Below are 24,214 nucleotides of genomic sequence, written 5' to 3' on the forward strand. Positions count from 1 at the left end.
TTTGAGAAGACCGAGAAGCAGTGAACCAACGCTGTGGCTCAGGGATTCTGGGGAAACTCTTGGACTTCGTAGTAAAGGCGGAGTGAAAGAGAGATGGAGTGGGGGATGAGCCAATGTCAATAACAGCCGCAGGACAAAGCACACGCCTAACAGCAGAGCAGTGGGTGTTCTCCCCACACGCGTACACACACAAATACACACACAGTCGTACAGACACACACACACCTACACTATATACAGTTGAAGTCGGAAGTCTACATTCACTTAGGTTGGAGTCATTGAAACTCGTTTTTCAACCACTCCACAAATGTCTTGTTAACAAACTATAGTTTTGGCAAGTCGGTTAGGACATCTACTTTGTGCATGACACAAGTAATTTTTCCAACAATTGTTTACAGACAGATTATTTCACTTTTAATTCACTGTATCACAATTCCAGTGGGTAAGAAGTTTACATAAACTTAGTTGACTGTGCCTTTAAACAGCTTGGAAAATTCCAGAAAAATGTAATGGCTTTAGAAGCTTCTGATAGGCTAATTGACATCATTTGAGTCAATTGGAGGTGTACCTGTGGATGTATTTCAAGGCCTACCTTCAAACTTAGTGCCTCTTTGCTTGACATCATGGGAAAATCAAAAGAAATCAGCCAAGACCTCAGAAAAAGAATTGTAAACCTCCACAAGTCTGGTTCATCCTTGGGAGTAATTTCCATACGCCTGAAGGTACCACGTTCATCTGTACAAACAATAGTACGCAAGTATAAACACCATGGGACCACGCAGCCATCATACTGCTCAGGAAGGAGACGCGTTCTGTCTCCTAGAGATGAACGTAGTTTGGTGCGAAAAGTGCAAATCAATCCCAGAACAACAGCAAAGGACCTTGTGAAGATGCTGGAGGAAACAGGTACAAAAGTATCTATATCCACAGTAAAACGAGTGCTATATCAACATAACCTGAAAGGCCGCTCAGCAAGGAAAAAGCCACTGCTCCAAAGCCGCCATAAAAAAGCCAGACTACGGTTTGCAACTGCACAAGGGGACAAAGATTGTACTTTTTAGAGAAATGTCCTCTGGTCTGATGAAACAAAATTAGAACTGTTTGGCCATAATGACCATCGTTATTTTTGGAGGAAAAAGGGGGTGGCAGAATCATGTTGTGGGGGTGCTTTGCTGCAGAAGATCTGGTGCACTTCACAAAATAGATGGCATCATGAGGAAGGAAAATTATGTGGATATATTGAAGCAACATCTCAAGGTATCAGTCAGGAAGTTACAGCTTGGTTGCAAATGGGTCTTCCAAATGGACAATGACCCCAAGCATACTTCCAAAGTTGTGGGAAAATGGCTTAAGGACAACAAAGTCAAGGTATTGGAGTGGCCATCACAAAGCCCTGCCCTCAATCCTATAGAAAATGTGTAGGCAGAACTGAAAAAGCGTGTGCGAGCAAGGAGGCCTACAAACCTGACTCAGTTACACAAGCTCTGTCAGGAGGAATGGACGAAACGTTTGACCTAAGTTAAACAGTTTAAAGGCAATGCTACCAAATACTAATTGAGTGTATGTAAACTTCTGACCCACTGGGAATGTGATGAAAGAAATAAAAGCTTAAATAAATCATTCTCTCTACTATTATTCTGACATTTCACATTCTTAAAATAAAGTGGTGATCCTAACTGACCTAAGACAGGGAATTTTTATTAGGAATAAATGTCAGGAATTGTGAAAAACTGAGTTTAAATGTATTTGGCTAAGGTGTATGTAAACATCCGACTTCAACTGTATACAAAAGTATGTGGACACCTCTTCAAATTAGTGGATTCGGCTATTTCAGCCACACCCGTTTCTGACAGGTGTATAAAATCGAGCACACAGCCATGCAATGTCCATAGACAAACATTGTCAGTAGAATGGCCTTACTGAAGAGCTGACATTCAACGTTTCACCGTCATAGGATGCCACCTTTCCAACAAGTCAGTTCGTCAAATTTCTGCGCTGCTAGAGCTTCCCCGGTCAACTGTAAGTGCTGTTATTGTGAAGTGGAAACGTCTAGGTGCAACAATGGCATGGCTGTGAAGTGGTAGGCCACACAAGCTCACAGAACAGGACTGCCGAATGCGGAAGCGCGTAGCGCATAAAAATTGTCTGTCCTCGGTTGCAACACTCACTACCGAGTTCCAAACTGCCTCTGGAAGCAACGTCAGCACAGGAACTGTTCGGCGGGAGCTTCATGAAATGGGTTTCCAAGGCAGAGCAGCCGCACACAAGCCTAAGATCACCATGCGCAATGCCAAGCATCGGTTGGAGTGGTGTAAAGCTCGCCGCCATCTGACTCTGGAGCAATGAATCACGCTTCACCATCTGGCAGTCCGACGGACTAATCTGGGTTTGGTGGATGCCAGGAGAGCATTACCTGCCCCAATGCATAGTGCCAACTGTAAAGTTTGGTGGAGGAGGAATAATGGTCTGGGGCTGTTTTTCATGGTTTGTGCTTGGCCCCTTAGTTCCAGTGAAGGAAATCTTAACGCCACAGCATACAATGATATTCTAGACGATTCTGTGCTTCCAACTTTGTGGTAACAGTTTGGGGAAGGCCCTTTCCTGTTTCAGCATAACAATGCCCCCATGCACAAAGCGCGATCGGTGTGGAAGAACTTGACTGGCCTGCATAGAGCCCTGTCCTCAATCCCATCGAACACCTTTGGGATGAATTGGAACGCCGACTTTGAGCCAGGCCTAATCTCCCAACATCAGTGCCCGACCTCACTAATGCTCTTGTGGCTGAATGGAAGCAAGTCCCCGCAGCAATGTTCCAACATCTAGTGAAAAGCCTTCCCAGAAGAGTGGAGGCTCCATATTAATGCCTGTAATTTTGGAATGAGATGTTCGACGAGCAGGTGTCCACATTCTTTTGGTCATGTAGTGTATGTTTAAACTGTACATGCGTGCGCACACATACCCGCAAACAAGACAGAACGATGGATTGCCAAACTAATCTACCAAATTGGTGGAAGGAATTTGAATGCAGAGCCAAGCCACTCCAGTAATTTCGATGCTCCTGATTATTTGTGAGGGTAGGAGAATGTTCAGTCACATACCGACACACTGTCCTCCCTGGCCCTGGAAGCCCTTTGGACACAGATCACACTCATACGAGCCTGGGAAGTTGATGCACAGGCCGGACAGACACACACCCAAGTCCAGACACTCATTTATATCTATGAGAGAGAGTGAGAGAGAAAGAAAGAGAGAGAGTTAGGAACATAAAAGAGAGGCAAGGAGAGAATCAACACCAGAAAAGGCCATTGGTTTGAGTGGGATGAGTGGGTGATGTGTGAGTAAGCCATATGCATACCATGTTGTTGATAGGGCAAAAACAGCCCTGCCCTTGTCTTACCATGAAACCCCCTCTAATTCTCCTGCCCCTAAAGCTCTCAAACTAGAACCCAAATGTGTGAAGGGTGCGTCAAGTACCTTCACACTGGCCTGTTGGGCTCATCCTGTAGCCACTGTCACAGTGCTGACAGCTGTAGGAACCCACGTTGTTGACACAAAAACCATCCTCATGACAAGCGTTGGGGTTCAGACACTCGTTTAAATCTGAGAAAGGGATGCAGAGAAGGAGAGAGGGAGGGAGAGAGGGATAGAGAGAGATGGAGATGGGAGAGAGGGAGAGATTTGAGGATAGCAGAGCGGTCACTTGGCTCCAACAAAGACAGTAAATTCAAGAATCTTTCAAGAATAATCATTCCTTTTTTGGTACTCACCCGAATCCATTAAGCATAATTCCCAAAACCCTGGCGAAATGTACCAATAATTCTAGTGCTATGTCACTAATGTTTTACAAACATGTCAGACACTTCTCCGTCCAATATCAGCAAGGGTAGCTTAAGTTCAGGCTAAAGTGATAGAATCTCTTGATCTGTCCATTGATCTGTGCCAGACCTCCATTTACCAGGGTATCCAGGGTACCACTCCCTTCCTTAGAAAACAAACATCCCCCACCCTGACGTAGAGTGTAAATCCATGAGTCAACAAAACAAGTTACAGATTGCACATAGAGTGCACACTTTCTTTCTGTTTTAACGTGGCATGTAGTGTTGCTTCTGGGTAAGTTAGTGTACTCAATGTCTTTTTAGTCTAGTTTTCATCCAGTCACTGAACGTTCCATCTGCCTACAAAATATTTAGGGTTGTCGTCCTCAAGTTGCCTGTTTTGGTGCTCTTCTTAATAATAGATCAATTACTCATATCCACATATAAATCCCTTGCAAACAGTAATAAATTATACCCTCATATTTCATTTTCAGATGTTCGACTGTTACACTGCAGTTATGGGGAAATAATCACCGGCTTTTTGCCTCTGCAAACCTCATTTTGTGTCATTTTGTGGAAGAGAAAACGTGTGTAGAAACACCAGAAACCACCTAATGACAGTGTACACAGTATTTATATCCCAGGATGGGGAGAATGATGGGGAGGACATTGCTAATGGGCCACACTGTGGTCACCTCCTAAAACACAGCCCCTATCTCCAGGGAGGGTGGCTAAGCCAACGGGGAACTATACTGAAGACAACTGGGGAAATGAAATGAAAACACCCAAACGGCAATCCAAATGCGTGTTGCTGCGGTGCACAACATGTATTGAATCTCCTAGGCTTCTACTACTGTTTTTGGTGTGTCTCTGTATTTCAGGGAGTGTGGTGGTATGTGTGTGAAATGGCTTTACCAATGCAACTGGTTCCCTCCTCATCTGTCATGAAGCCTGGTTGGCACACACACAGGAAGCTGCCGGGAGTGTTCTTGCAGCGGCCGTTGGAGCACAATGATGCAGACTCCAGGCATTCATCAACATCTGTCCACAGATACAGCATGGCAGGAGACATGGGATGGAACATGGGTCAACTTGCTTAGAGACATACTGACATGCTAAAGTCATTCGATTAAAGTAGCATGAGATGCAATGAATATAGATACATTGAATATAGTGTTAATTTCAAACCATCACTATAGCAAAGAGGTTGCTAAAGGATTCTCCTACTCTACATTTCTACATAACTATTCATTCATCAACAGAGGCCTCCAAAATGCTGAAAGGCTAGTAAAATCATTCCCATTTAATGATGTAATTAAATTAATCTACCTTCAGGGGGCAATGTGAAGAGTGAAAGCCTAATAAAATCAGACCAAATGAGAAGAACACTATTCCCATTGGTCTGATAAATGGATGTGACCTTTGACTTCTTGTTTCTCACCTACACAGGTGGTGTGTGTCTCGTCCATCTGGTAGCCCTCGTTACAGATGCAGTTATAACCCTCCACAGTGTTGTAGCAGATCCCCTGGCCACAGATGTGAGGGTTGACCTTGCACTCATCCACCTCTGGCCAAGAGAAGAGAGATAGAGAGAGATATAGAGAGAGATAGAGAGAGATAGAGAGAGATAGAGATAGAGAGAGAGAGAGAGAGAGAGAGATAGAGAGATAGAGAGATAGAGAGAGAGAGATAGAGAGATAGAGAGATAGAGAGAGAGAAGAGAGAGAGAGAGAAAGAAACCTCATGCTACTCTTCAAATACTAAATACATAAATACAGTTTCAATATTTGCGGCATAAATACATCTATTCCATTCCTGCAAATGGCCTTTCCTCTCCCTAGCCGATAGTCTCATCAGCATCCCACTCATGGCTGCAAATGTGTTGCTGTATGACAAATCTGGTCAGTATGTGCATCAATCTGTCTACTCAGTCTTGACTGTGGGTAATTGCCTTACATACCACATAGGAAAAGTAGGGAATAGAGTAAATCATAGTGTCTAATACCCATCAAAAGGCACCGATATGCAGACATATTACAGAAGTGGACCACTGGGTCTACAGTTCCTAGAGACGTCAGGACTCCATATAAGCCGAAACTGTCAAATCACAGTGACTGTCAAATCACAGTGACTGAAAGGTTGGGCCATTTTCGAACTTGATGAGAAGTAGAGAAAATGAAAGGGGGATTTAATTAGTGGTGATAGATTGTCACATGGCATTCTATCAAAAGACATTATCAATATATTACCTAAGAATTACAGTGTTTTACTGAGGTAGTCAAAATGTCAGCAGGCTCGATAGCACATTAACAATACATTACTCCTCTCTGATGTATGCTATTAATAACGACTGGGCTTCTTCATAGCTCAGCAGGCCAGTATGGTGGAATTAAATTAATTGAAGTATTACTGTACACATTTCAATAGGTGAGGTTTCTTTGCTCAAATATGCTACAGTGGCATCGCCTCAGAAATACAGTTAAATGACTGTTGTGTTTTATATAGGATTTAGGGAGGACATCAGTCAAACAGAGGAGGATGGGCTCCTGCTCTAATGTCTGCTTACTCTTGGTCGAGTGTTATTGTTGAGCACTTTGTGACAAACATATTTGTAAAAAGCACTATAATTTCATTGATTGACTAATTGATTGCTTGGTTGAGGTGCAGAATGCTTAGCGAGTGTAATTATTAGTACATCTTAAAGAGCATCTTCGACGTGGTACAATCAAACTATTGTTGTGTTTTATAGAGGATTTACTTCAAAAAGAAACATCACGTCCAGAATGATTAGCAAGCATTGAGGCACAGAGACCAGAGTCTAATCACAGTAAGGATGATTAAGAAAAGAGGGAGGCAATTATGCTGCCCAGTTTACTGAGTGTCTGTCATCAGGAAGCCTCATAACATTTCTGTGGTCTCTTAATATAGTGTCACCTTTCTGGGACACCAGGACGTAAAACGCTGAGATGAGAGAGGTCTGGGGGTTTGGATATCCGCCTAGCAAAAATAAACCAAAATACCCCTGCGGTCCCCTGATTAGTCCAATAGGTTTATGTGGGCCTGGCACCAGATAGTTCCACTCCCTTCCCTCCACACTCATCTCCGTGCCGACACTCTCTCTCCTCTACTGCTCTGAAAATTCCCGTCTTCCTCGTCCAGGGTATCAAAATAAAAACAGGTGGGTTTCGCACAAGTGGTTGCCTAGCAATGGCACCAATCACTGTCCTTCCCCTTCTCATTTGAAGAACCACGGCAACAAAATCTAAAATTGGAATCTCTTAAATAAAACAATACAGGACCCAAATACATTTCTGTGAGGGTCAGCTGAGAAAGAAAACGTTTCTCAGCATTTTCATTGGAGTGATTTGAAGCCATAATGATGTTGTTAGACTATTCACATCTAGTGGAGAGAGAGACTTCATGTTGCTGTGGCCCCTTAACAACAACACATGCTTCCTAAATATAGAAGAGAGCGAAATATTCTCACAACGGGGGAGAACCCCAAGGACAAAGAAAGGAGGTCATGGAGAATTAGAAAGTGCCATGTTCCCAGTCTGCGCAAATTCCTCTTATCGGCCTATTTTTTGCCCATGACCTGTGAGGAATTCAGATACAGGGTTAAACACAAATAAAGGGTCAGTTAATGGGCGAGTGTGGGAGATAACACTGGGCGAGTGTGGGAGATAACACTGGGCGAGTGTGGGAGATAACACTGGGCGAGTGTGGGAGATAACACTGGGCGAGTGTGGGAGATAACACTGGGCGAGTGTGGGAGATAACACTGGGTGTATTTATGAACTAATCATGTGTCCCCTTCATGCCTCTATTCATTCATGATTTCTACACAATCAGCTTGGGATAGCTTAGATAGAGAATGTAGCAGGGATAGTAGGTATCAACCCGTCAGCTGCACATTGACCTAACACTAAACTACGTCCAAATGTCACGGTGTTACTGTGTGTTACTGTATGTCAGTGTGAGCTCTTACCTGCGGACTGAGTAGGGGCGATGTCCTGGCCAGCATTGGTGGGGAGGATCAGGGCTGGAGCAGGGGGGGACGTTTTCTCCACAACTTCTGAGAGACCAGGACAGATAGAGCCAGGGGAGAGAACAGTGCAGTCAAACTTTCTGTGATCTTTAAAATGAGTGCTTCAATGTGTAAAACTGTAATACAGAGCGCTGTAGAAATCAACAATCCCAGTGGACAGAGACAAATCACTCTTCACCATCAAGTGCTGAGCTGACAGTTGTTTAAAGATTTTTCCAGCTTGGATATGTATTGAATGGAACAATAAAACAACCCTTTTTAATTGAAACCTTGCGTTTCAATTAAGATAACCCTAGACTTGAGTCTGGAGAAGACCCATCACAGGCGGCAGGTGGCTTAGTGGTTAAGAGCGTTGTGCCAGTAACCGAAAGGTCGCTGGTTCTAATCCCCGAGCCGACTAGGTGAAAAATCTGTCGAAGTGCCCTTGAGCAAGGCACTTAACCCTAATTGCTCCTGTAAGTCGCTCTGGATAAGAGCGTCTGCTAAATGACTAAAATGTAAAATGTAAGACCCATCACAAATGGCAGGTGCTCTTTTCCGTATGACAATTAGTCCTGTTACAGGGGAAAGACCACAAGATATTTTTCAAACCAACACATTTTCATTTTTATTCTGTCAGGTAAAATTGACTGAAAAGCACCAGCGGATACCCACTTACATAGAATACAGTACAGTGCCAAAACAACCATCATAATTAAATAACTTGCGGACTTTCCCCTGTGAGAGTGAGCCCAGCCCAGTGAGACTGAAATAGCAGCAGAGAGAGTAGAGGAGAAGGAAATGGATGAGACACCTTTGTAGGCCGGCTCCATCCTCATGGTAGAGACACCGGGAGAGAGCTGTGGCTGCCCAGCCTCGGCCTCAACTATTGGACTACTACTAGTAGCCTCCAGAATAACCAGCTCCTTAAAGGACAGAACACAAGACAAACACAATATGGACCTCAGGGTCAATGGACTGATCCATATAGACATGAGGTTTCAGTGAGCAAGCGCCGTTCATGCACCGCTGTCATGCGTGCGCTCGTCATATAAGCAGTAAACTAATTGGAGATCCGCTTGCATGACAGCTGAAGGAAGGAAAAAGCTTGAAGGGCTTGTAGCGCAAGATGGTGGGAAGCGAAACATGGGTTTTCATTGAGTAGACAGGGTCTATAGTTGTCAGTTGTGTGGACTCCAACTTGACTTCAGCTTTTTTTTTTACCTTTGGAGTTTCTCTAGGATGTCAAAATGGATTGTGCAATAGTGTTTACTTACTCTGCCCTTATCAAAGCGCTTTAAAGAGTTTCAAGCAGCTGAGTCCACTGTTCCTCTGAAAGAACCAAGACCGGATATTGTAAAAGAGAGCTTCTATATTTACGTAATAATACAATACTAAATCCATTACAGAAAGGTTTCAGGACTGTTCCGTTTTGGAGACTCTTAGGCTGCGTTTACACAGGCAGCCCGATTCTGATCATTTGCCCAATTATTGGCAAAAGAGCTGATCTGATTGGTCAAAAGACCAATTAGTGGAAAAATATCAGAATTGGGCTGCCTGTGTAAACGCATCCATACAGTATGAGGCTGGACAAAGTGCAAAGAGCAAAGTCTTAGCAGCTGTGATTGGCATTGACATAGATGTTCCACTGTGAAGTGTTCTTAGGCTGAAAGCATGGAGCAGTGATTGGCTCAAAGTCATGCAGTGGCGATGCTGACTTCATGCAGAGGTGATGCTGCAGGCTGCTTCTGCAGGTCGTTGCCATAGAGTCTAAAGGGATGAATACTTCTTGTCGCATGCAAGAAAGCTTTTTTCTTTTCCGTTTTTTTTGTTGCAGAAGAAACCCAACCTACCTGCTCAGGTGCATCTGTGGCTACTGGCCATAAAAACAAACAAAAAACAAAAAAAACAAGAGTGAGATCAAAAAAGAGTGGGACCATTTGGAAGCACAAGGCTGGATATACCTGCCCTTGACTACCAAGGTTTGTCAGAGGCAAGTACATCATATACTTAGATTTTTAGGACACAATTTACATTATATTTCTCCATTAAATATATTCAGGCTTTTGAATAAATCAATAAACCTTTCCGGCTGGTGCCAGAGGACCAATCATTTGCAATTCATAAGACTGTCAACTTTACAGGCTCTGGAGTACTTTTAGCTGTTCATGACCGCGTCGAAACATGATCTTTTTCATAGCAACGGACAAATGTTAATCAGTTACAAGGTCGTTCCACTAACACCTTATTTTAAACACTGGACAAATGCCATGTCATAACTCAACCCTCTGGCGTTTTTCTGGTATTCAGATCTTGAGGTCATAAAAACAAACCGGATTGCAATGAATGTAGCATAACATTGGGCGTAAATAAATCCCCTCCACCAGGATCTTTAGCTCAGTGGTGCCAGCTTTAGCCCCTTGTGGCATGCAAACACTCATCTACACAGGTTTGGGCAGTGGCTCTCTCTCTTATTGTTTGTCTGAGTCTGTCCTCGGCATTGGAATCCTCTGTACTCGGAGCTCAAGAGAAGCTTAGCAGTAATTTGGACAAGTCTGTGCGCTCTAATGCTGCCAAGTTTCTCTTTCCCTCGCCGGCTCCCAAGCATGTCCTGAATAATAAGAAAGAGGAGCTCCATCTCTCCTCTCTCAAAGGATCCAGGAGTTTGAGAGGCGAGGGCAAGCCAAAGCATGTGAATCCTCATCATCCTGTCCAGGGTGGAACTGAATTGATGTCTGGTTGAGAGATCTTTTTAAAGACCCCCCACACACTCACACACGCATACAAATACAAATCTGTTTTGTGTTTAGTTTCACTTACAGTAACAGTCAAAAGTTTGGACACACCTATTCATTCAAGGGTTTTTCTTTATTTTTACTATTTTCTACATTGTGGAATAATAGTGAAGACATCAAAACTATGAAAGAACACATATGGAATCATGTAGTAACCAATAAAGTCTTACACAAATCAAAATATATTTTATATTTGAGATTCTTCAAATAGCCACCCTTTGCCTTGATGACAGCTTTGCACACTCTTAAGAAAAACCCTTCAATGAGTAGGTGTGTCAAAACTTTTGACTGGTAGTGTATGTGCTGCCTTTTGTTGAACGGGTGGATTACTCCTTATTTGGATCAAAAAGTTGTACACGGAATTCCACATATCAAAACAGCCCCACGTAGTGAAAAGACAAGAGCATGGCCCCAGGGCCCATGTGTTTTAGTGTATGACGCCAAATTCCATAGAGCACTGCACTTGGATTCTAAAAGACCATGCAACTCCTATCTATGAGTCACACTAAGTCCCAGCTCAGCCCAATGTTCTGTCTTTCCATAGTACATTAGTAAAGATGGCTTCTCCTCTACTGTTGCTTGCTGTGTGGTGTAGTGTTGACTCGCCTGGTACAGAGGGAATTGCATGTTGACGACTTACCTGGTACAGAGGGAAGCTGTCTCTCAGCTACGCTCAAGGCCTCCACTGGTTTCTCAGGTGTCGGGAGGGGCAGAGGCGGGGCCACAGGCTCTTGGTGGGTGATCATTGGCATGTTGATGGGTAGTTTGGGTAGTTGATTGGGTGCTTTGGGCTTGTAAGATCCCGTGACAGTGTAGCCCATCCCACCAGGGCATATCTCCTTGAATTTAGCTACATTAAAAAAAAGAAAAATACAGTAAGCACATACATTCTTTATGTAAGGCAAAAAATATATACATCCATTTCGGTCCCAAAGAACTGGCCACATGAAATATGATATTTATACATTTAACTCCAATGTAACGTACAATAGGTTACATGCTGTTTGTATTTTGTTGTTGTAACAAATTTGTGTATATCAGTCTCTGGGTCATTCCACAAATTGGGTGCCTTTTGAGTAGTATACATTGGTGAAAAAAAACATAGAATTTCACCCTATTTTAACATTCTGTCATAAACAGCACATGTTCAACTTAATAAAAAACGTGTTTCCATCTCGAGGTTAAATAAAAAAAGAACTATAGTAAGTGTCTATAATGTGCCAAATAAAGTAAAATGGTTGACGATCTTAAATCAGCCATGAATCCCCTTGTGACAGGAGGAATGGAAGCTTGTTGTGTGCAACAGGGAGGGGCAATTGAATGCATGCTTTACAAAAAAATTGAAATTGTAAAGAATTGTCTAGCTTTTCTATCTATGGGTAACAGGGTTGATGTGTGGTGGGGTTGGAAAGTAATAAAGGGAAATATATTTTTTTAAAGGATGATTTGCATTTTAATGAGGGAAATAAGTATTTGACCCCTCTGCAAAACATGACTTAGTACTTGGTGGCAAAACCCTTGTTGGCAATCACAGAGGTCAGACATTTCTTGTAGTTGGCCACCAGGTTTGCACACATCTCAGGAGGGATTTTGTCCCACTCCTCTTTGCAGATCTTCTCCAAGTCATTAAGGTTTCGAGGCTGACGTTTGGCAACTCTAACCTTCAGCTCCCTCCACAGATTTTCTATAGGATTAAGGTCTGGAGACTGGCTAGGCCACTCCAGGATCTTAATGTGCTTCTCTTGAGCCACTCCTTTGTTGCCTTGGCCGTGTGTTTTGGGTCATTGTCATGCTGGAATACCCATCTACGACCCATTTTCAATGCCCTGGCTGAGGGAAGGAGGTTCTCACCCAAGATTTGACGGTACATGGCCCCGTCCATCGTCCCTTTGATGCGGTGAAGTTGTCCTGTCCCCTTAGCAGAAAAACACCCCCAAAGCATAATGTTTCCACCTCCATGTTTGACGGTGGGGATGGTGTTCTTGGGGTCATAGGCAGCATTCCTCCTCCTCCAAACACGGCGAGTTGAGTTGATGCCAAAGAGCTCGATTTTGGTCTCATCTGAACACAACACTTTCATCCAGTTCTCCTCTGAATCATTCAGATGTTCATTGGCAAACTTCAGACGGGCCTGTATATGTGCTTTCTTGAGCAGGGGGACCTTGCACTCCTTCACAGCGTAGTATGTTACCAATTGTTTTCTTGGTGACTATGGTCCCAGCTGCCTTGAGATCATTGACAAGATCCTCCCGTGTAGTTCTGGGCTGATTCCTCACCATTCTCATGATCATTGCAACTCCACAAGGTGAGATCTTGCATGGAGCCCCAGGCCGAGGGAGATTGACAGTTCTTTTGTGTTTCTTCCATTTGCGAATAATCGCACCAACTGTTGTCGCCTTCTCACCAAGCTGCTTGGCGATGGTCTTGTAGCCCATTCCAGCCTTGTGTAAGTCTACAATCTTGTCCCTGACATCCTTGGAGAGCTCTTTGGTCTTGGCCATGGTGGAGAGTTTGGAATCTGATTGATTGATTACTTTTGTGGACAGGTGTCTTTTATACAGGTAACAAGCTGAGATTAGGAGTGTGCTCCTAATCTCAGCTCGTTACCTGTATAAAAGACACCTGGGAGCCAGAAATCTTTCTGATTGAGAGGGGGTCAAATACATATTTCCCTCATTAAAATGCAAATCAATTTATAACATTTTTGACATACGTTTTTCTGGATTTTTTTGTTTTTATTCTGTCTCTCACTGTTCAAATAAACCTACCATTAAAATTATAGACTGATATTTCTTTGTCAGTGGGCAAACGTACAAAATCAGCAGGGGATCAAATACTTTTTTCCCTCACTGTACTGTATATGTATGTACAGTGGGGAGAACAAGTATTTGATACACTGCCATTTTGCAGGTTTTCCTACTTACAAAGCATGTAGAGGTCTGTAATTTTTATCATAGGTACACTTCAACTGTGAGAGACGGAATCTAAAACAAAATCCAGAAAATCACATTGTATGATTTTTAAGTAATTAATTTGCATTTTATTGCATGACATAGGTATTTGATCACCTACCAACCAGTAAGAATTCTGGCTCTCACAGACCTGTTAGTTTTTCTTTAAGAAGCCCTCCTGTTCTCCACTCATTACCTGTATTAACTGCACCTGTTTGAACTCGTTACCTGTATAAAAGACACCTGTCCACACACTCAATCAAACAGACTCCAACCTCTCCACAATGGCCAAGACCAGAGAGCTGTGTAAGGACATCAGGGATAAAATTGTAGACCTGCACAAGGCTGGGATGGGCTACAGGACAATAGGCAAGCAGCTTGGTGAGAAGGCAACAACTGTTGGTGCAATTATTAGAAAATGGAAGAAGTTCAAGATGACGGTCAATCAACCTCGGTCTGGGGCTCCATGCAAGATCTCACCTCGTGGGGCATCAATGTCCATGAGGAAGGTGAGGGATCAGCCCAGAACTACACGGCAGGACCTGGTCAATGACCTGAAGAGAGCTGGGACCACAGTCTCAAAGAAAACCATTAGTAACACACTACGCCGTCATGGATTAAAATCCTGCAGCGCACGCAAGGTCCCCCTGCTCAAGCCAGCGCATGTCCAGGCCCGTATGAAGTTTGCCAATGACCATCTGGATGATCCAGAGGAGGAATGGGAGAAGGTCATGTGGTCTGATGAGACAAAATATAGCTTTTGGTCTAAACTCCACTCGCTGTGTTTGGAGGAAGAAGAAGGATGAGTACAACCCCAAGAACACCATCCCAACCGTGAAGCATGGAGGTGGAAACATCATTCTTTGGGGATGCTTTTCTGCAAAGGGGACAGGACGACTGCACCGTATTGAGGGGAGGATGGATGGGGCCATGTATCGTGAGATCTTGGCCAACAACCTCCTTCCCTCAGTAAGAGCATTGAAGATGGGTCGTGGCTGGGTCTTCCAGCATGACAACGACCCGAAACAACTAAGGAGTGGCTCCGTAAGAAGCATCTCAAGGTCCTGGAGTGGCCTAGCCAGTCTCCAGACCTGAACCCAATATAAAATCTTTGGAGGGAGCTGAAAGTCCGTATTGCCCAGCGACAGCCCCGAAACCTGAAGGATCTGGAGAAGGTCTGTATGGAGGAGTGGGCCGAAATCCCTGCTGCAGTGTGTGCAAACCTGGTCAAGACCTACAGGAAACGTATGATCTCTGTAATTGTACCAAATATTAAGTTCTGCTTTTCTGATGTATCAAATACTTATGTCATGCAATAAAATGCAAATTAATTACTTAAAATTCATACAATGTGATTTTCTGGATTTTTGTTTTAGTTTCCGTCTCTCACAGTTGAAGTGTACCTATGATAAAGATTGCAGACCTCTACATGCTTTGTAAGTAGGAAAACCTGCAAAATCGGCAGTGTTTCAAATACTTGTTCTCCCCACTGTATATGTATTTATATATGTATGTGTATATGTATGTATATATATAGTGGGGGAAAAAAAGTATTTAGTCAGCCACCAATTGTGCACGTTCTCCCACTTAAAAAGATGAGAGAGGCCTGTAATTTTCATCATAGGTACACGTCAACTATGACAGACAAAATGAGAAAGAAAATATCCAGAAAATCACATTGTAGGATTTTTAATGAATTTATTTGCAAATGATGGTGCAAAATAAGTATTTGGTCAATAACAAAAGTTTCTCAATACTTTGTTATATACCCTTTGTTGGCAATGACACAGGTCAAACGTTTTCTGTAAGTCTTCACAAGGTTTTCACACACTGTTGCTGGTATTTTGGCCCATTCCTCCATGCAGATCTCCTCTAGAGCAGTGATGTTTTGGGGCTGTCGCTGGGCAACACACACTTTCAACTCCCTCCAAAGATTTTCTATGGGGTTGAGATCTGGAGACTGGCTAGGCCACTCCAGGACCTTGAAATGCTTCTTACGAAGCCACTCCTTCGTTGCCCGGGCGGTGTGTTTGGGATCATTGACATGCTGAAAGCACCAGCCACGTTTCATCTTCAATGCCCTTGCTGATGGAAGGATGTTTTCACTCAAAATCTCACGATGCATGGCCCCATTCATTCTTTCCTTTACACGGATCAGTCGTCCTGGTCCCTTTGCAGAAAAACAGCCCCAAAGCATGATGTTTCCACCCCCATGCTTCACAGTAGGTATGGTGTTCTTTGGATGCAACTCAGCATTCTTTGTCCTCCAAACACGACGAGTTGCGTTTTTACCAAAAAGTTCTATTTTGGTTTCATCTGACCATATGACATTCTCCCAATCCTCTTCTGGATCATCCAAATGCACTCTAGCAAACTTCAGACGGGCCTGGACATGTACTGGCTTAAGCAGGGGGACACGTCTGGCACTGCAGGATTTGAGTCCCTGGCGGCGTAGTGTGTTACTGATGGTAGGCTTTGTTACTTTGGTCCCAGCTCTCTGCAGGACATTCACTAGGTCCCCCCGTGTGGTTCTGGGATTTTTGCTCACCGTTCTTGTGATCATTTTGACCCCACGGGGTGAGATCTTGCGTGGAGCCCCAGATCGAGGGAGATTATCAGTGTTCTTGTATGTCTTCCATTTCCTAATAATTGCTCCCACAGTTGATTTCTTCAAACCAAGCTGCTTACCTATTGCAGATTCAGTCTTCTCAGCCTGGTGCAGGTCTACAATTTTGTTTCTGGTGTCCTTTGACAGCTCTTTGGTCTTGGCCATAGTGGGGTTTGGAGTGTGACTGTTTGAGGTTGTGGACCGGTGTCTTTTATACTGATAACAAGTTCAAACAGGTGCCATTAATACAGGTAACGAGTGGAGGACAGAGGAGCCTCTTAAAGAAGAAGTTACAGGTCTGTGAGAGCCAGAAATATTGCTTGTTTGTAGGTGACCAAATACTTATTTTCCACCATAATTTGCTAATAAATTCATTAAAAATCCTACAATGTGATTTTCAGGAATTTTTTTTCTCAATTTGTCTGTCATAGTTGACATGTACCTATGATGAAAATTACAGGCCTCTCTCATCTTTTTAAGTGGGAGAACTTGCACAATTGGTGGTTGACTAAATACTATTTTCCCCCACTGTGTTATAGATATATATATATATATATATATATATATATATATATATATATATATATATATATATATATATATATATATATATATATGTATATATATATATATATATTTGCGAGAGAAATAAAACATATGGGGGATTGGAAGTGATGCAGACAATTACATTGATGGAAGTTACAATCTATCTGCAATATTAAAGCTGATCTACCCCCCAAAAATAAAAATGACGTGTTATGCTCAACCCACTCAGTTTACCATCACAAAACACCAGAAAATGGCCCAAAATAGTAGAACCTGCTCACCTGCTTTTACACTATGATTGTTAAATGTTTTTTTTTTTTTTTTTCTAAGGAATAGTTTCACCATATTAAAATGAGAGTTCAGTTCATGTAACAGGGTTGACCTTAAAATGAGGGAGAGTTTTTGGTTTTACATAAAAATGTATCCCTAATCACATGAAATAAATAATAATCTTCAGAAATGACTGTCATGATGGTTAAAACTTGGAGAAATGTTGGGTTTAAGTTGGTTAAAATCTTCCTATAAGTCACAGAGGGTACACAGAGGGACATGTCAAAATGTTCAATATTATTTTCCAGTTGGTCTATATTAAAAAGGGCACTTCATTTAATATAACAGGCTTTTAAAATTAAATATTGGTGCACAATTTCTACTTAATATATCAAAGGGACGCAAAGGCACTCATTTCATGGAACGATCCTTCTGAGTTCTTTCTGAGCTCCACATAGCCTTCATAATGTGTCCTCTCTGCAGGACTTATGTGCTCCCATTGGAAACCAAGGAGTCACAGTGGATCATGTCACTGGTGATAAAGACACTAAGCTGAGAGTCACACACTTGTCTCATTCTTGAATGTCTTTGTGCAACTAGCATTTTGAAAGGACTTGACTAGATGTGTTGGGGAAGATTCAAATGTCAAGGCTTTCATTTATGTCCCAATGAATGAAAAACAAAGTACCAACCATTGTTACACAGTGTAGTATCCACCAATCCAGTTTCATATAAGAATAGCACATGCTATCTCTGCAGTTTCCCATTTTAAGCAACAAGCATTTGCAAGAAGTTAGAATGTACCAAAATAAACTGTCTCCATCTCTATCTCAATTGAAAGAACCATGTCAGTAAAAAAATATATCAGAATAATCAGCTACTAATCCAGCTACAAGCGCCTCTGCAAACATTAGAGACCTTAAAACGCTGCCCTTCATACCAAGGTAAGTCCTGCAATTATTACACTAATCCTATCTGTCTGCTCAAGTTTATTTCCAGATAAAGGAGCACGTATCTTATTTACTCTTATAACAGCTCTTAACCTTCCCCACAGAGACGTTCTCACATTGGGAAAAATGGGCCCTGTTCCAAGCAATCATCCCCTAACTCTATTACACTCTGCATAATAACCTACTGTACTACACTGGGAATTTTGAAGACCTGGCAACCGAAATAATCTGGCAACCCGGATGATTTTAACAGGTGTTGTTAATTAGGCCAAACGAGGCCATCCAGTAATGTCTCTCGGAGCCTAGACAGACAATACAGGCACAGACAGAGAAAAGGCTTACACATGTTCCCAGACTAACCTCCCAGGTCTAATGGAATGTTTGACTCAATGTCATCAATTAATTAAGACCGACCTTTTCGAGTGGAAGTGTGAGGACTCAGCAAACAGCTTCTATCTATTTAGTGTGCCTGTGCTGCACATGATCTGCAGGTGTCAGCTATTGTGTCACCCCAGCCAACACTGACCATGATACCCGTACAGACGGCACTGACGGATGGGCAACCATGGTGGAATAAGGGGAGACAGCAGGAGAGTGCTGGTGGTGGTGGAGTGGAGATATAACTGCATCTAAAACCATCTACTTGGCAAAGCAATGAAACACATGCACAGAGAGGGAGACACATTGAGTGTGGGTGGGGGATGGATGCCACTGGTCCCACATTTCAATCTCTCAATGTGAGAGTAGTGGAATGGGTGGATGGGTAGAAGTGTCTGGGACTCAGAGTTGCTGGCGTTGGGGACCTTACCTGTTCCTGGCAGGGGGCACTTGTCGCAGCTCGGGCCCCAGGCCTTGCCCACACTGCAGCAGCACAGCTGTTTGCTCAGCTGAGCAGACACTGGGTGCAAACACTGCTTCCCCGAACTGACCAATCGGAAACAAGCCCCTTTCTCCTCGTGGACGGCAGGGGTGTCGGCTGAAGAGGTGCGGAGGGAGAAGGGCGAGGGGAGGTGTGCCACAGTGGGAGGAGACACAGACATGGGGGAGAGAAAAGAGAAAAAGAGAAAATAAAGAAGTCCCCCTTCACCGGAATCCCCCCGCCCAACACAGAGTACAGTACTCACACATTTATAACAACGACATCAAAAATACCAAGAAAAATGTGAAACATCTCAGGGGTAGTTAGCTTTGTTGCCTGCTACCACTGAGAAATGTCATATCTTCATCACAGGATTTTTGAGCTATGAAGAAAGTGTCAACTAGACTAAACTAAAAGCTCAAACGCAAAACACCCACAAGCACAGCACATACAACATCAAAAGCTCTCTGGGTGTACAAACATTGAGCACTTCATGCCAATGTGTCATGCACTACTGAACAAAGTCAAATGCTGACCCAAATAAAAGCATGCAGTAGGGTTGGTTGAGTGTTTCTGAATGATGCACATCATGAGGGGTTTAGGCAGCTCAAATCCTGAAGTGTAGGAGTGGAAACTGTGGTATGGCAAGGCACCAACGGAACAAAGACTCTCTAAGGATTTGACTTCCAAGTAGAGCTAGAACCATATCATGTTCTTCCAGTATTTCTTCATTTTTCAATGGGTAAGCTATCCTATCAACATTAAAATCAGTGCTTTTTTCCCCCGTCTCACAACAGTCTCCAAAACCCAAAATGTGACAATGCTGAACTGCTGAGGCCAAAAGGAGGGCTAAATGGTGTCATGACTATCCACGAGAATCCAAATAGGTCAGATCAGGATTGCAATGAATAACTTAAATCAGACCCCCTCTCACCCGTAGAGGGGGAAGGAAAGAACTAGTGGGTATTAACAACTTACGTCCTGTCGTAAATCAAGGGAGACGATCCAGGCTCTCCCTCTCAAGATTCACCAAAGGAATGTTCTTTGTCTCAACATACTTTTTTTCTGCTGAAACAAAAGCGAATACTGGAACAATATTTCTAACGTAGAACGTGGGGAATGGTCAGAGGCGATCTATAGGACACTAAGGTCATTTTGTTTGTTATTTTGTGATGGCATTAAAAATTGTATAAAGGAAACAGTGTAACTTGGAAAGTATACCCACTACATACACTACCAGTCAAAAGTTTGGACACACCTACACATTTATTTTTCTATTTTCTACATTGTAGAATAATAGTGAAGACATCAAAACTATGAAATAACACATATGGAATCATGGAGTAAACAAAAAAGTGTTAAACAAATCAAAATATATTTGATATTTTCTTAAAAGTTAATTTGTGGAATTTCTTTCCTTCTTTATGCGTTTCAGCCAATCAGTTGTGTTGTGACAAGGTAGGGGGGGGGGGGGTATACAGAAGACAGCCCTATTTGGTAAAAGACCAAGTCCATACTATGGCAAGAACAGCTCAAATAAGCAAAGAGAAATGACAGTCCATCATTACTTTAAGATATGAAGGTCAGTGAATACGGAACATTTCAAGAACTTTGAAAGTTTCTTCAAGTGCAGTCGCAAAAACCATCAAGCGCTATGATGAAACTGGCTCTCATGAGGACCGCCACAGGAATGGAATACCCAGATTTACCTCTGCTGCAGAGGATAAGTTCATTAGAGTTACCAGCCTCAGAAATTTAAGCCCAAATAAATGCTTCACAGAGTTCAAGTCACAGACACATCAACATCAACTGTTCAGAGGAGACTGCGTGAATCAGGCCTTCATGGTCGAACTGCTGCAAAGAAACCACTACTAAAGGACACCAATAAGAAGAAGAGACCTGCTTGGGCCAAGAAACACGAGCAATGGACATTAGACCGGTGGATATTTGTCCTCTGGTCTGGAGTCCGAATTTGAGATTTTTGGTTCCAAACGCCGTGGCCTTGTGAGACGCGGTGTGGGTGAACGGATGATCTCCGCATGTGTAGTTCCCACCGTAAAGCATGGAGGAGGAGGTGTTATGGTGTGGGGGTGCTTTGCTGGTGACACTGTCTGTGATTTATTTAGAATTTAAGGCACACTTAACTAGCATGGCTACCACAGCATTCTGCAGCGATACGCCATACCATCTGGTTTGGGTTTAGTTGGACTATCATTTGTTTTTCAACAGGACAATGACCCAACACACCTCCAGGCTGGGCAAAGGCTATTTTACCAAGAAGGAGAGTGATGGAGTGCTGCATCAGATGACCTGGCCTCCACAATCCCCCGACCTCAACCCAATTGAGATGGTTTGGGATGAGTCGGACGGCAGAGTGTGGAAAAGCAGACAACAAGTGCTCCTTCAAGACTGTTGGAAAAACATTCCAGGTGAAGCTGGTTGAGAGAATGCCAAGAGTGTGCAAAGCTGTCATCAAGGCAAAGGGTGGCTATTTGAAGAATCTCAAATATAAAATATATTTTGATTTGTTTTACACTTTTTTGGTTACTACATGATTCCAGATGTGCTATTTCATAGTTTTTATGTCTTCACTATTATTCTACAATGTAGAAAATAGTACAAAATAAATAAAAACCCTTGAATGAGTAGGTGTGTCCAAACCTTTGACTGGTACTGTATATGACGTTGCCATACTATACGTTGTGCATGTAATATGAAAAATGATGAAAGTGTTTTTGTTAAGAGAGGGATGTGATTTGAGAAGTTATAAGAGATAATTGTTTTACATAACTTGCACAGTGAATAGTCACCGCCCCGAAGTGAGGTCAGAAAGCGTGCCAGCCTGCTGGAACCGCCCCTTTCGACCAAAGTGTATAAATTATGAGTTCAGAAAAAACACATTAGACCAGAAAAGCGTGAAGCGGTAGCTACACGTTTAAAATGGTTGGAACTTTGAATCTCAACACGAGGTGAAGAAAATAAACTAATCTCCCGGACAATCACTGGTACGGCTGATTTGCTGTCCTAAGTAAGGTATCTTCGAAAGTGAATTTAAGTAGGGCCATCTGCTACTATGCTCAAACCATCGTATTACGCTACTCTCATCACCCCACTTGGGAACCATCGATACGGCTGGCTATCCTATCTTCAAAGAAGCAACTTCAAGAGCGAATGGAAGGAAAATCAATTCTGTGGTTCTGTTCAGGACTACATGACAAGTTATCGGAGAACGGACAACTACGAAGAAAGACAACATTATTCACGTAAATACATTCATGATTTCTTACTCAAAGCGGGCGGCGGTTCGTGTGCAACGTATATGGGTACTGTAGGTGAGCGTAGTTTCTGAATGTATCAAGGTTAAGTGTCTCTGTCCCTCTCTCTCCCTCGCCATCTCTTCTTTTTAACAAGCAGCCATGTTGTTGTCATTCCGCTAGGGACCTGTTTTCTCCAGTCAATAACCGGTGCAGAGTGTGTATGTTTATCCTGTGTTCCCATTTAATTAGCTAGTAAATAAATAATTAAACCAATTTGTGTAGTACTGAATCATACGTAATGCTGGGTTTTTTGCAGATGCAAGGAGGTTACGACTGTTCAGAATGATGATATGATACGAGGTTATGATTAATAAGTTGACTGTTTATAGATGCGATAGATAAAGACCTTTTAGAGTTTAATCCGCTCTAGTGGTGCCCCAGATCCTAATGAGTTAATTGTTACATGATTAATTTAATCGGGTAACAATTAAACATAGTGAGTTAATTAGAGAAATAACAGTCTTCAGATGAATTTTAAAGTCACGTCACGACAATGGGTTAATGCACATGAACTTCAAATTAGAAGTACTGGAATTTACAAGACATAATTCAAAGAACAGTGAAAGGTAATAGCTTTTTCTTTACCAATCCTGTACAAAAGGTCACAAAGAGTTTTTATTCTTCGAACATTTTCCCCTTTAGGCAGTTTGTGTGGTGCATTGATATTCGTCAACACAGACTGAAAAAGTTCTCAGGTTTCCAGTTATTATTGACAGAGAGGGTATGTGGGCGAGCGTGTGTTTATGTGTGTGTGTAACTGTTGGAAAGAGGGGCTCAAACGGCTGAACCACTGTCCCTCCAAACCCTCTACAAAAATTGTGAATCCGCCTCAGAGTCTCACACTTCACAGCTCGGACACATGGGGGAAATCGTGTATGGGGGAAATCGTGGCCAAATTCCATCCACCCCCCTCCTCCCTACCACCCACATTCAAGTTGCTCTAAGGCCTGGCCAAAGCCACCAATTAATACCAGTGACCAGGGGTGCAACTTTCACTGGGGACATGTGAAATTGCATTTTTGTTCCCCCCAGTTTTATCATTGGAATGTGATACAAAACGAGGCAACGGTGTGCTTTAGAACCATGCGGACGCCTCTGAGCGGTCGGGTAGGCTGTTTGGAGTGTTTATCCGACTAAAAAATATATATATATATTTTATTATATGTCCCCCCCACTTCTAAAACCAAAGTTGCGCCCCTGCCAGTGACTCCTACTCACTGACGTGGCAGCACCACTGTGTTAAACACGCTTGAGTCTTTTCTTGAGTCTCAGAAACTGTCTAGCTAATAGGGCTATGGGGTGACTGTGGGGTTCTGTTGCTAAACACGTCTCAAAGTACACTAGAGCAGCATGACCCATGAATAGGTCAGTGAATGCCCCAATGATGGGATCTCTCCCTTTGTCGGACGTTGAGAGGCAGCACATTAGAGGGGAGTGGGGGAGGGAAGGGGAGATGGAGGGATAGAGAGAGATGAGGGTGCTGGGGTTCTGTTAGATTGCCCTTGGTGGCCCTCCCTTAATTTCTAGACATTACATTTTTTTACATTTACGTCATTTAGCAGATGCTCTTATCCAGAGCGACTTACAAATTGGTGCATTCACCCTATAGCCAGTGGGATAACCACTTGACAAAAAAAAATAAAAAATTAATGCTATGCTTCCGCAGAGGAAGGGGAGCCAGCAGGCCAGAGGTGGATGAACGCAGTGCCCTCGTTTGGGTGTAGGGACTGATCAGAGCCTGAAGGTACGGAGGTGCCGTTCCCCTCACAGCTCCATAGGCAAGCACCATGGTCTTGTAACAGATGCGAGCTTCAACTGGAAGCCAGTGGAGTGTGCGGAGGAGCGGGGTGACGTGAGAGAACTTGGGAAGGTTGAACACCAGACGGGCTGCGGCATTCTGGATGAGTTGTAGGGGTTTAATGGCACAGGCAGGGAGCCCAGCCAACAGCGAGTTGCAGTAATCCAGACGGGAGATGACAAGTGCCTGGATTAGGACCTGTGCCGCTTCCTGTGTAAGGCAGGGTCGTACTCTCCGAATGTTGTAGAGCATGAACCTGCAGGATCGGGTCACCGCCT

At 43.1% G+C, this 24,214-nt stretch overlaps 1 protein-coding gene across 1 annotated transcript in view; it reads right to left on the reverse strand.

The window, feature by feature from the left end:
* The window catches only part of LOC121553785 (latent-transforming growth factor beta-binding protein 1), a 163,456-nt gene that overhangs the window by 59,626 nt on the left and 79,616 nt on the right, over positions 1 to 24,214 (reverse strand). Inside the window, exons 11-19 of the mRNA XM_045211486.1 lie at positions 18,771 to 18,938; positions 11,278 to 11,487; positions 9,696 to 9,718; positions 8,657 to 8,768; positions 7,804 to 7,890; positions 5,257 to 5,382; positions 4,731 to 4,856; positions 3,475 to 3,600; positions 3,099 to 3,218 (exon numbers count right to left, since the gene is read on the reverse strand). Coding sequence (XP_045067421.1) covers positions 3,099 to 3,218; positions 3,475 to 3,600; positions 4,731 to 4,856; positions 5,257 to 5,382; positions 7,804 to 7,890; positions 8,657 to 8,768; positions 9,696 to 9,718; positions 11,278 to 11,487; positions 18,771 to 18,938 — 1,098 coding nt within the window. The remainder of the gene's footprint in view (positions 1 to 3,098; positions 3,219 to 3,474; positions 3,601 to 4,730; positions 4,857 to 5,256; positions 5,383 to 7,803; positions 7,891 to 8,656; positions 8,769 to 9,695; positions 9,719 to 11,277; positions 11,488 to 18,770; positions 18,939 to 24,214) is intronic.

Source organism: Coregonus clupeaformis, chromosome 37 (genome assembly GCF_020615455.1).
Source record: "Coregonus clupeaformis isolate EN_2021a chromosome 37, ASM2061545v1, whole genome shotgun sequence".
Lineage (NCBI taxonomy): Eukaryota > Metazoa > Chordata > Actinopteri > Salmoniformes > Salmonidae > Coregonus > Coregonus clupeaformis.